Source organism: Bemisia tabaci, chromosome 8, assembly GCF_918797505.1.
Source record: "Bemisia tabaci chromosome 8, PGI_BMITA_v3".
NCBI lineage: Eukaryota > Metazoa > Arthropoda > Insecta > Hemiptera > Aleyrodidae > Bemisia > Bemisia tabaci.
In genome coordinates this window covers 1,495,628-1,508,369 of record NC_092800.1, presented here as the reverse complement: position 1 = coordinate 1,508,369, position 12,742 = coordinate 1,495,628, and the positions used below count along the sequence as shown (strand labels likewise).

Here is a 12,742-nt window from a genome sequence, read left to right as displayed (position 1 = left end):
ACGGCCTCCCCTGACTTCAAAGCGAATGCATTGAGATAAAATAACTCTTTCAGCGGAGAGACTGAGTCTTCGGCGTTAGGTCATTGTTGACTTTATACCGCTGCCTACGACGAAATGAGAGACGTCGTTCTCAGCCTGTGACGACGCGACGTCCTACTAATGGATGTGCCACGCTTGGGCTCTTACTTTCGGGAGAGCGCGTCACACAGCCCCTATTAGGCTGGTTTAGGATAGATGATACCCGCAAACCTTGCGAAGTTCCTTCGAATACAATTGAATCGACGTAAGCGAAAACGTCCAATGTCAATACAGTGTTTCAGAATTTGAGTGGACAATCTCGTTGTGACTTAACCACACAAGATGGTTTAAGACGTTAAGAATGTAGAACAATTTTATAAAATGGCCCTTCAGTATAAATAAACGTTCACAAAAGAGATCTATCTTTTTCATCGGTGTCACGGAGAAAAAACTTCGTGCATGGGACCCGAAGTTGAGGTCATACGGATCTCTGAAGGTTTCTGATCACGCATCCGAAAACTTGAGGTCGAGCTGCCGAAGTTCGGGTCAGACATCGAGGCAAACAGAACAACAAAAATTAAAACTGAGATATAACTTAACTAATGAAAGATAATTTTCACAGATTGTTCTTTATCGTATGCAGGATATTGTGCTCATGCAATTTCGAAGAACATTGTCTAATTCACATTGTATTATGATTTCAGGTGGTATTACTACATACATTAAGCTAAGCGCGATTGGAGCCTCACCGATCGCGCGTGGAAACTGCTTCAGTTTCTGGGATACTTCACGCTTAAGCGGTGTGTTAAAATAATTGTATCGCCGGTCCGTTCCTAAGATGCATGTGAAATAGAGCTGCATGCAGAGTGGTTCAATGGTTTTATTACGAGCAATAAAGCTTAAAAATATTGTCGCGATTAAATAACATTACACTGATTATTAAACCGAAGAGTTTGATTACTATGAAACAACGAATTTCTCATACGATCGAACTTTTTTTTTCACTTTCAGCTTTTTTTTGGATCCCATTTCTGAGAGCTCGTAATGTTTAATTTTCCACTGAACCTTACGGAATGTCGATTGAAAAAATGTCTTTGAAGCAAAAAAGGGTCCGCGCTGTACGCGCCTCTAGCGCGTAATCTCTGCTGCCGCGCCGGGCCGTCTAGCGCACGGCTAATCGCGCCGCGACGCCGGCCGCAGCCAGCTTCAGCGGCGCTGCCCTAGAGAGCGCTCGCGTCGCCAAAATGTTTTTTAGTTTACTAAGGTCATTTTATTTTGTTTAGAAAAGGAAAATAATAAGTTTTTTGGTTCCCACAGTTGTAAATAATTGTAAATAAAGCTAAGAAGGTTCCAAAGTTAAAGGTATTTAAGTTCCTTTCTAAGAAGTGTTTTTTGTTCTCCAACTTCCTATGCCGGGCGCGGGATTCCAATTTACCCAGGTCCTGGGTGCACGCCAGTTCAAGTGCCATTTCATCGCCATTCAGCTAGCATCAGTTTACGGCTCCACAGCTCCAAGGTGCGCCCGGCACTTCAGTGCTCACAAGGTAAGGTTTCCCCGGTACGCCCGGTGTCACAGGTAATTCCCCGGTACGCCCGGTGTATTAGTTTGTAAGCCCCGGTTCGCCCGGAGAAGTTTAGATAGGGACCCCGGTTCGCCCGGAGAGTAGTTTAGGGACCCCGGCTAGCCCGGTGAACTGCAGAGTAGGGACCCCGGCTCGAGCCCGGTGTTAGATAGGAACCCCAGCTCAAGGGAGCTGAAGCCAGGCCCGCGCGCTCTTGGTAGCTCTTCTCATCTTTAAGGTAAATTAGGGACTAAGGCCCCGACATAATGGTCCTTCGAGTCGATTAAATGAATTAGTCCTGGACATATGGTCTTTCGAGCTGATTAGAAGGATTCAGCCTATGAACGGTTCAGGAAAGGGTACTAAGGTATAAGGTAGTCAAGGTTCACATTTCTTTTTAGAGGTAGCTGAGAAGCAAAGAAGTAAGGTTTTGTTTTGTTCACACTCTAAAAAATTAAGGATGACGTCAGCAGAGCAGCCCGCACAGCTGAGCAAGGCACAGCGCGCTCTGGCGGTCTCAAAAGGTAAAAGAGAGGATATATTCGGTAGAGTCCAAGCCTTCTACAACACGGTGTCACAGCTACAGCCAGATGAACTCAGCGCGCATCGAGCAATTTTGGATCGGTTGCAAATGTTGAAAAGCAAATTTGACACAGTTCAATGGGAAATTTTAGAGTACAACACTTATGTGTCCAAGCCAGAAGCTCTCGAGGTGAACCAAGTTAGCTCAGCTTTTGAGGGACTTGTTCAAAAAATCGAATGCAAATTCACAGAGCAAGGCATTACACTCGAGCAACAGCCAGCTCAAAATTTGCAGCCAGCCCAACCCGCAGCGCGACCTGCCGTTAGATTGCCGAAACTCGAGCTAAAACATTTCTCGGGAAAATCCGAAGACTGGCTAAGTTTCGCCAACATTTTCACGATTGCTGTTCACGGTGTTGCCTCCTTGAGCGCCGTGGAAAAATTCCAATATTTAATCAGCACTTTAGAAGGCGATGCTCTGAGTTTAATTAAGGGCTTAGAAATTACGGCGGCTAATTATGTGGTGGCATGGGATCTTCTGAGAGCTCGCTACCACAACGAGCGCAGATTGATCTCCTACCATATCGGTCAATTATTGGATTTAGAGGAAGTAAAAAACAACGCGACGTCTATCACAAAGTTCTTAGTAAATTTTAGGGAGCATACCCAAGCGCTAAGCTCTCTAAAAAGAAACGTAATGGATGGTAACGATATTCTGGTCTCAGTAATTTTGAGAAAACTTCCTTTTCAACTACGCACACGTCTTGAGGACTACAGGGGCGTTAACACAGATTTTCCAAAAATTGAGGAGATTCTAAAATTTTTGGAGAAAGAATGTGTTCAGCTTGAGGAAACAACTAAGCCTCAAAAATCGTACGCTCAAGAAAGTGGTAAAAAGTACAATAATTCTGGTCAATCATCATATTCCAAGGGTGCTTATGTAGCTGCTGAGTCGGATCCTTCGAGAAAAAGCTCAAAATGTCCGGCATGCCCAGCAGAACATAAATTAACAAGGTGTCCAGTATTTTTAAAGGAAACTCCACAGGCAAGACGAGTTATTGTGCAGAAATACCAACTTTGTTTTAATTGCCTCTCAAAAACTCACGGCGTAGGCCAGTGTATGTCCAAAGGGCGCTGCCGCGCATGCCGAGGCAAACATCATACACTCATTCACCTCCTAGGCAAATCAGCGCCTGGAGCGCACGCAACACATTGTGCACGGACGTATGATGAAGGCGCATCAAGCGACGAAAGCGGAGAAAAGACTTCTCTCACGCATAAAAACGGATCCAACACAGACGTTGCGCTGACCTCGCGTGTTCCTGCAACAGTACTCTTAGGGACAACGGCGATTATGGTCAAAGGACGAAATGGACAATTTATTAAAGCAAGAGCATTAATTGACAGTGGCGCCATGACGTCATTTTGCACAAACGCATTCGCTAAACGGGCAGAACTCACTTTCGATTCAGAGGAGCCCATGATTTATGGTTTAGGTGATCAGCGCGTCAGCACTGCCATTGGTGCCACATGGTGCGTGATCAAACCATGCAATAAGGATGAACCTATGTTTAAAACGAGAACCATAGTAATTGAGCAGATCACGGGAAAATTACCTCCGAAAAATATTAGAGCTGACATCCACAAAAAATTTTCTAAGCTCAAACTTGCGGATGAAAACTTTAATAAGCCAGGAGAAATTGATTTCCTCATTGGCGCTGATGTGTTTCCGTATATTTACACGGGCAAGCGAATATTGCACAGCGAAGATCAACCGATGGCCCTGGAGAGTATTTTTGGGTGGGTCATAACCGGACGGTGTCCCACTAAGAAGGGACCTGACCCGATTACGTCAGCGTATTTCACACGCACCCACGAAAAATTGAATTTCGACTTACAAAAATTCTGGTTAAGGGAGGAGCCGCCTGAAATCAACCCTCCAATAAACCCTACTGAAGCACTAGTGGAAGAGCAATACCGAAAGGAACATTTTCGCAATGCGGAGGGGCGTTACGTGGTAAGCCTCCCATTCAAGGCCAATGCACCAGAATTAGGCGATTCTTTTTCCTTGGCTCGCTCAAGGTTACTAAAGCTTGAGCATAAGCTCAACCGCAATCCGCAGCTGAAGGCTGATTATCACAATTTTATGAAGGAATACGAGGACTTGGGGCACATGAAGCTGATCGGCGTTGCAAGGGCTGATCAGGCTAAATATTTCATTCCCCATCATTGCGTCATAAACGAAGACAGTAAAACGACGCGCACAAGGGTAGTGTTCGATGCGTCCATGAAGACAAGAGGGGGCCCGTCTTTAAACGAAATTTTAGAAGCCGGACCCAGTCTTCAACCAAACATCGTTGATATTATTTTCCGATTTCGCTTACATCCCTGGGTGTTTACGGCAGACATTTGTAAAATGTATCGCCAAATTTTGGTACGCCCTGAAGATCGACCTTACCAACACATTTTGTGGAGATCAAGCGCACAGGAGCCAATAATGGAGTACGAGCTAAACACAGTTACGTACGGCCTAACGCCTTCTTCCTTTCTAGCTATTCGCACTGTACAACAAATTTCAACGGATGAGGCTGAACCATGGCCAGAAATAAGCTACACGCTCAAAAACAACGTGTTTGTGGACGATATTTTTCACGGCGCTCAAACACCAGAAAAATTGGTCGATGGAAAGGAAAAATTAACAAGGGCTTTCAAACCCGCAGGGATGGTCATGCGAAAATGGTCCAGCAACTGCCCACAGGTTTTAGAGGGACTACCAACGGAGGACTTGGATAGCCCCCTAGATTTTGGAGACGAGACGAAAAATTCAAAAGTACTCGGGTCTCGATGGTTTCCAAACTCTGATTTTTTCTCCTTCAAAAGGATGGAAACCCCAAATATTCCGACAAAAAGGGGCCTGCTATCAGTTTCGGCGGGAATTTTTGATTGCATGGGATTTGTCAATCCAGTCACACTTTGGGTAAGAGCCGTTATTCAGGAATTATGGATTCTGGGCTTAGACTGGGATGACCCCATACCCGAAGGACTACGCATTGAGTGGAATACATTTTTTGAAAGTCTGCCAAGACTGGCCGAGCTACGCATTCCGCGCTTTGTAAAGTCAACTAACCCTGAAGCCACTTACACCTTAGTAGGCTTTTGTGATGCAAGCATCAAGGGATATTCGGCAAATGTTTATTTAGTCTGTCACGAGCAAAAGGAAAACGCCAAGGTTAATTTAGTTTTGGCTAAATCAAAGGTAGCACCACTCAAAGTGCTAAGCATCCCAAGATTGGAACTTTGCGGAGCAGAGTTGCTATCCCGGCTCATCAAGTATTGCGTACATCTATGCACAGATTTTGTTCCACTAAAAAACATATTTGCCTTCACTGACTCGACCATTGTTTTAGACTGGATCCGCACCCCACCATATCAGCTAAAAACATTTGTAGCAAATAGAGTGATGGAAGTCATCTCTACGCTTCCGCCACTAAATTGGTACCATGTAAGCTCAGAGGAAAATCCAGCCGATATTTCTTCAAGGGGTTGTATGCCCGATGAGTTAATCGGATCATCACTTTGGTTTGAGGGCCCACCCTGGTTAAAGCAAGAGATAGAAGCATGGCCACTCGTAAAGCAACAGCATGCAGAGCAAAAATTGGAGGTCAAGGAGAAATATAAGGCCTTTGTTACGGATAAAAGAGAATTATCAGATGCAGAGGATAAATTTGAGAAACTGTTGCATACCCACTCTAGTTTCAGATCACTGCAACGCACCACGGCATGGATGTTTCGCTTCTGCCATAACGCGCACTCAAAGGGCGAAGAAAGGATCAAAGGCCCCTTAAAGGCCTCGGAACTGGAAAAGGCCACACAATTTTGGGTACTAAGGACCCAAAAATGCCATTTTCAAAAGGAAATAGAGGCACTTAAAGCTAATGGTGACATACAAAAGGGCCTACGAGCACTACAGCCCTTTCTAGATAAGGTCGGCGCGTTAAGAGTTGGAGGTCGTCTAAGAAACAGCTTGCTGGAGAAGGAAAGCAAGTATCCGTTATTGCTGCCTGCCAAAAATCGTTTTACAATACTTCTGATCGACCATGCTCACGTGGAAACCCTCCACGGCGGACCAAGACTAACCATGGCGCATTTAAACCAAAGATTTTGGGTCGTAGGGTGCCGAAGCTTGGTCAGAAGCCAACTACGGCGTTGTATTACATGTTTTAAGGTCAATCCAAGACCAATTCAGCCAATAATGGGATCCTTGCCCCGCTGGCGTGTACAAGAGGCACGGCCATTTTTGAACGTAGCCATCGATTTTGGGGGACCGTTCCTCACGAAGGAATCCCTATTGCGAAAAGCCCGGATTCATAAATCATACCTAGCTCTTTTCGTCTGCATGGCTACAAAAGCGGTGCATTTGGAGGTCGTAAGCGACTTGACCGCAAAGACCTTCCTTGCGGCGTTGGATCGCTTCACTGCTCGACGAGGCAAAAGTCTAAACATCTACTCAGATAATGGAGGAAACTTAGTGGGAACAAACAATGAGCAAAAAGAGCTCTACGATGCCCTTGCAAGTGAATTTAGCACCATCAGTGAGCACTTAGTAAACAGCAGTACCACCTGGCATTTCATGACTCCAAACTCGCCCTCTTTCGGGGGACTCCACGAAGCGGGTATCAAGTCTGCAAAACACCATCTAAAGCGAATTCTTGGGACTAGAGTCGTGACGTTTGAGGAGCTTGACACTGTATTCAAACGCATAGAAGCCGTATTAAACTCACGTCCACTATGCCCACTTTCGACTGACCCCTCCGATTTAGAAGCGCTAACCCCAGGACATTTCTTAATCGGGCACGCTCTTAGCGCCTTGCCCGAACCCAACCTCGTTGACACACCCCAAAACCGCCTCGACAGATGGCAACTAATCCGCCAAGCGGCCCAATGTTTTTGGCAACAATGGCAAAATGACTATCTCAACAGCTTACGACAACGCCAAAAGTGGCACAATTCGGCGCCGAATTTAGAAGTCGGCAAGTTAGTCCTAATTAAGGAGGACAATCTGGCGCCACTGCATTGGCGATTAGGACGAATTCAAACCTGCTATCCAGGCAAAGATGGAATTGTTCGGGTAGTTGAGGTGAAAACTTCAGCTGGGGCCCTCAAACGGGCAGTCACAAGATTGTGCCCCCTCCCCCTAGATTAAAAGAATACCGAAGCACCCTTTCTTCGAACCGTTTCTTTTCTCTTTTTTTTTTGAGGGGAGGATGGATCATTATTCATAAACACCCTTAAGAGGGTTCTTACTTTTTGGGAATTTTTCCCCCTTGTTTCTTGTTTTTCTTTTTCGCTAACCAGGTGTCTTTTTTTTTTCATTTTTTCTAGCAGGTACAGCGATGGCTAACTTAGATGAATTACTAAAGTTCGACCTACACGAAGAGTTGGCAGAGCTACAACAGCTCTCTGGAGAACCCACGGTCAGGCCACCCATCCCACTACCATGGGTTGCCAAAGGTCCCACGGAGAGGCGACCCACGCGGCCTCAAAAGATTGCGAAGCTGATCGAGCCGCTCCCTCAGAAGCCATCCGTAAGCTCGCGCAAGGTGCCTCAACAGTCCACCACCGAAAGCAGCGCCGCACCCCACGTGGTCACGCTGAAAAGTTGGAAGAAAAAGGACAGAAAGCCAAGCGGAGTCTCCAAACCAAAGACCATCAAGAGGACGGTCAGCGTCCCGAAGGATATGGCCCACCGCTCCCCCTTGGGCCCACCGTTGTTTGAGCTCCCTCGAATGGACCCTCCTCCCCGCCAGCCACGCGAACCAACCACGCCACCCCGCCTGGCATCTCCACCACCGCCGGCCCCTGAGGAGGAAGGCGACTTCCCGCCTTTTAGCCCCGAGCGAGAGCAGGTCCAAGAGGACTCTTACCAAGAGCCAAATTTCATGCGATTTGGTCACCAGCAAGAGATCGAGGTCAACCCCGCTCCTCAACCATTAACGGGTGTTGAGAGACGCAAGGCACGGTACTTGCGGTTCAAGGAATTGGCAAAGGTTTCAAAGCGTCCGCCACCCAACCAGCCCATTCACAACTATGACTGGAACCGGAACCGCTACCGAGCAGCAAACCATCGAGGCCGCTGGTAATTACGGACAGCCAGTTCCTCGCATGGCATATTTTGATGATGTTTTTTCTTGCTGAAGCAGCCTTTTTGTTATTTTGAAATAACGTGGTTATTTCAAGGGGCGCCGGTATGTACGCGCCTCTAGCGCGTAATCTCTGCTGCCGCGCCGGGCCGTCTAGCGCACGGCTAATCGCGCCGCGACGCCGGCCGCGGCCAGCTTCAGCGGCGCTGCCCTAGAGAGCGCTCGCGTCGCCAAGATGTTTTTTAGTTTACTAAGGTCATTTTATTTTGTTTAGAAAAGGAAAATAATAAGTTTTTTGGTTCCCACAGTTGTAAATAATTGTAAATAAAGCTAAGAAGGTTCCAAAGTTAAAGGTATTTAAGTTCCTTTCTAAGAAGTGTTTTTTGTTCTCCAACTTCCTATGCCGGGCGCGGGATTCCGATTTACCCAGGTCCTGGGTGCACGCCAGTACAAGTGCCATTTCATCGCCATTCAGCTAGCAACAGTCTACGGCTCCACAGCTCCAAGGTGCGCCCGGCAATTCAGTGCTCACAAGGTAAGGTTTCCCCGGTACGCCCGGTGTCACAGGTAATTCCCCGGTACGCCCGGTGTATTAGTTTGTAAGCCCCGGTTAGCCCGGAGAAGTTTAGATAGGGACCCCGGTTCGCCCGGAGAGTAGTTTAGGGACCCCGGCTAGCCCGGTGAACTGCAGAGTAGGGACCCCGGCTCGAGCCCGGTGTTAGATAGGAACCCCAGCTCAAGGGAGCTGAAGCCAGGCCCGCGCGCTCTTGGTAGCTCTTCTCATCTTTAAGGTAAATTAGGGACTAAGGCCCCGACACGCGCAGCTTTCTTTCTTACTATGTATAACATGGCCATCCTTGGTATCCAGCACGAAGCAATCATCTGCATACCAATGTGAACGTGTAAATTTTTGTATTAAAACAACGAGAATTGGAAAGTTTACTCACAGTCATGTTGACAAGATAACTTTGGATCATGAAATCTACCCAGTACAAAGCGAAAGATGATGACGTACCTGAAACAGAAAAAATACATTGTTAAGCTAAAGTTGCAAATTAATTCATTTCTATAAGAGCTGTATTTTGCTCTTACAATTACGATGTCCCTTTTGCAAAATTCAGGTAGATCAAAAATAAAAGTTGATTCGTATAGAAAATTACTTAAAAATCACGAAAAGCGCATTAGGAAAGTTTAAACAACACTCTTAACTTCACAATCTGCGTCAAAAATATGTGTTTTTTAAGCTTCCCGCTTCAAAAACGATACACCTCAACCGTACTCAAACACATATTTCTGAAGGAGGAGTAAAGTTCAGGGTGTAACCTTAGACTTTTCTGAAGCGCTTATCGTGGTTTTATTGTCATTTCCTATAAAATTCAACTTTTATTTTTGCTCTAGCTGAAGTTTCCAACAGGGACATTGGAATTCCTATTAATACAGCACACGGAGGAAAAAACCTCGTGCGTGGGACACGAAGTTTAGGTCATATGGATCTCTGAAGTTTTCAGATTGAGCATCTGAACACTTTAGATCTAGCTGTCGAGGTTCGGATCACACAGCTGAAACTTCAGTTCTTACATCTGAAGTACTTCAGATGTGAGAACCGAAGTTTTTCGGATGTGAAAACCGAAGTATTTCATATATAAGAACTGAAGTTTTTCGGATGTGTGATTCAAACCTTGACAGCTACATCTAAAGTGTTCAGATGCTCAATCCGAAAACTTTAGAGATCCATAAGACCTAAACTTCCTGGTCTGCTTGGAACGCCGCTTGCGGGGGGGGGGTAGGGCAAAGAGTAGGGAGTGGCCGCGTCGTGCGCGTCATTCTCTCGGGTTCCGCGTCAGGAGGGCTCATATCACTTAATCGGTTTTAATCTACTTCGGACTTGATAAGCGCTCGCGCTAATTTTATGGACTTCTCTTTTTCGGTCTCGTTGAACTCGCTTGTTTGCAAACATTCGGTCTAATTTTTTGCCTCGGATCGCGCCGCCTGTGTTGGTGCCGCCCCGTCGGCGCGGCTGCGCGAACAGCCGCGTCGGACGTTAAAGTTGGTTTTTTTCGGACTCTCGAGCTTCGGCTCACCCGGGGCGGGGATTTCGGTCTTCGCCCCGTTTACCGCAGGGGTCCTCCCTTGGATTCGGGCTTGACGTTCCCGCGTACCCGAGTTGGCTGGGAGTTTCGCTAGTGAACCCCGGTCCTCTTCTGCTGTAATAATGTTCTTTCTGTTTCTTGAAACCGTCGATGGTGGGTGGATCCCCTGTCCCTCGGGACTTGAGCTTGGGAGGGTTCCCGTTCCGGCAGACCCCACGTTGCTCCAAACCGGGGTCGTTTCTCGGGGCGGTTTCGATGTGGGCCCCGGCTGTGTCCCTTTCTTGTTCTCGTCTCTTCGGGGTTGATCGAGTCGCGGCAGACTCCACTGGCGGTGAATGGGTTGCGCCTTGTTGCGGCTGGGTTTATTGGCAAATACCTGTAATCCCGCTACTGGGAGGCCAGGAGTATAACGGGCGCAACTTACCTTTCGGGGTAGAAACAGTTTCGGATGGCCGCGGCGGCCGGCCTGAAGGGGAACCTCTTTTACAGTTTCTTCAAGCCCCTCTTCCCGCTGGTAGCAAGGGAATGGGGGTGCCGATACTATAAATTTCCCAGTTTCGAGCCTTTTACCCCGAAATTGTTAGCTCATAATCCCCCGGTACTTGACTTACCCTGAGGGGGGTTTTTGCCGGGGGTTCAGGCGGAATTAGGGGACCTCTTTGGAGGGTGGGTTCGCTGTTCATGAGGGTGAACAGTCTGAGAAATGAAGGTTCGGTGCAGCGCAGGGATACTTGTTCGCCCTGACCCCGCTTTCAAGTATTTGGGTATGACGAACCCACGCTTCCTCAGTCTGCTACCGACCCCGTTGTCCGGGGATGGTTTAACCTGTCCAGCTGTTCCGTAGTTAGCCCATTTTCTCTTTGAGACCAAGCGGTGCGGAACGTGGGCCGGACGTTGGACTTGATCCAACTTAACCGGGCGGGATTTCAGGGGGAAATCTTAAGGGAGCCGGTAGTATGTGGGTCGTCTTCATGCGAGGTTGCATTTGCTTTGCATTTGCAACGTGTCCCTCGCAGGTCCCAGGCTTAGGACGGCATAAGAGTTGGTTTACCCCTCGGATCCAGCGCAGGGATCCGAGCCAATCTCCAGCCCCTCTGCCGTACGGGGCGCGGATGCCATGCTTTCACGCGAGATTCCCGGTGGATGACTAGGAGAATACCAGCTTCTCCCACAATTCAGGGTGTTTTTAGTGCGTCGGGGTTTCGGGATTGGTCTCCCTGGATTTCGATCCAGTCCTTTGGATGTTACCCTCTCCACAGTACTCCAATCTAAAGGAGAGTCATACTCTGACGGATAAATGAGCGGATCGGGCCTGGTTGATTCCGGTGGCGAGGGGTGCCGATAACATTGGCCTAAAGAACCACGGTACCCTAACACTCTATGTAGTTTCGCCGCGTGGGATCGCACGCCCCCGTCTCCCGGTTTGAGTCCCTCACTCAAATTTGGATGGAGTCTCGGATGGCCCCTTAGGGGCATATTTAGCCGATTTTCACCCTCTCCTTTTGGACGAAAAAAAAAAAAAAAAAAAGACCTAAACTTCGGGTCCCACCCACGAAGTTTTTTTCTCCGTGCAGTATTTGCGGCGGAAAATACAAAATTTGGAATGGAGTTACGGCGTTTGCTGTGGACGACAGCGCTGATCTAGTGTTCCGCCGGCAACAAGGGCCGAGGGTGGAGGATTTATGATAGAGTAACGATATGGGTGATCTACTCGCCACAAATAACTGGCGGATAAAGCGAGATACAGCAGAGCGTGGGCTATCCGTGGGTCCCCGTATTTTTAGGTGAGCCAACAAAGATTAAAATGAAAAATGTAGTGTTGAGAAGGTGGAGCAGGAGCACTCGGGGTGTCGGGCTGCGCTGCCGGGTGCCCCTTCATAATTAAACCTCTGCTCCGGGTTCCGCACAACACGAGCGGTCGCCCTTAACCTTGGCGCTTCGGCGCCTTGTTGTCAACCAACACGGTTAAACCCAGTTGGGTTGTTGTGAGTTACTTATTTCAGTCGGATCAACCGGAAGGACTTAGTTGATCGACCAAAATTTGGGTTAGATCGACGGTAACCGAGTTACTTATTTCAGTCAAATCAACCGGAAGGACTCGGTTGATCGACCAAAATTTGGGTTAGATCGACGGTAACCGTAGATCGCACTGCGAAATCAAGGTATGATGAAAGTGTCCTGCTGAACAAAAGAGGGGCTTGGAGGACAAGGCGCACAAGTGCAGTTTTTACTGTTTCGAGAAATACGTGTTTGAAGTTTCGAAATTACATGGATCCTTATGGCAGGAAGCAAATTCAAACTGACTTTTTGATGCTTGAACATTTAAATTTGGGAACGAATTTTTCCCAAAAAATGCATAAAGACTAATTTAACGTGAAATCAATGATATCTCAATTTTTCCAAAAACTGT

At 47.4% G+C, this 12,742-nt stretch overlaps 2 protein-coding genes across 4 annotated transcripts in view; one reads left to right on the top strand and one right to left on the bottom strand.

The window, feature by feature from the left end:
* LOC109030447 (limbic system-associated membrane protein) overlaps positions 1-12,742 on the bottom strand; it is a 688,975-nt gene that overhangs the window by 592,163 nt on the left and 84,070 nt on the right. The gene's annotated exons all lie outside the window — the stretch shown is intronic.
* Positions 2,041-7,305, top strand: LOC140225265 (uncharacterized). Its single transcript, XM_072303535.1, has one exon. It carries the CDS (start codon positions 2,041-2,043, stop codon positions 7,303-7,305), a length of 5,265 nt encoding a protein of 1,754 aa, XP_072159636.1.